The sequence below is a fragment of the Phytophthora parasitica genome (assembly GCF_000247585.1).
Source record: "Phytophthora parasitica INRA-310 unplaced genomic scaffold supercont2.39, whole genome shotgun sequence".
NCBI classification, from domain to species: domain Eukaryota; phylum Oomycota; class Peronosporomycetes; order Peronosporales; family Peronosporaceae; genus Phytophthora; species Phytophthora nicotianae.
This window is the reverse complement of record NW_008649025.1, coordinates 312,877-313,260: the sequence shown is the minus strand read 5'-3', so window position 1 is coordinate 313,260 and position 384 is coordinate 312,877. Positions and strand designations below refer to the sequence as shown.

The 384-nt window shown below is 45.3% G+C and overlaps 1 protein-coding gene across 1 annotated transcript; it reads right to left on the bottom strand.

Annotated features, from left to right (window-relative positions):
- Positions 1-121: 121 nt before the first annotated feature.
- Positions 122-384, bottom strand: PPTG_14309 (hypothetical protein; the record flags this gene model as incomplete). The annotated part of the gene is made up of 2 exons (XM_008910889.1): positions 122-139; positions 247-384. The coding sequence occupies 2 exons, from the start codon at positions 382-384 to the stop codon at positions 122-124; spliced, it is 156 nt and encodes a 51-aa protein (XP_008909137.1).

Sequence of the window (384 nt, the reverse complement as noted above, 5' to 3'; positions counted from 1 at the left end):
GTCCCGGTGTAAGGGCTGAGTCTGGGTCTTCAGATCACGCCCAACGATCGTTTACCGTTCTGGTAGACGTATTGTTGTGGGTTTATCCTACCTACACTAGTAGCTAGAGTTGCCGTGGGAATTACAACACCACAGTTTTCTAACATCCATGAGTATATGCCAAACACAATATGACAGGAACTCCGAAAAAAAAAAAACAGTTTCCAAAGCATTCATCAGAGCGACATCACAGTCTGTTATAATCACCTGAAGATACCAAATCTCCTCACGGTCCATAACCCTCTTCAATTTGGTGAGCGCCAACGTGTAGTCGTTACCAGCCTCAGTGCGGATGAAACTCTGCACTACATGAATCGTAGTGTTCATCCCTGTCACACCAACCAT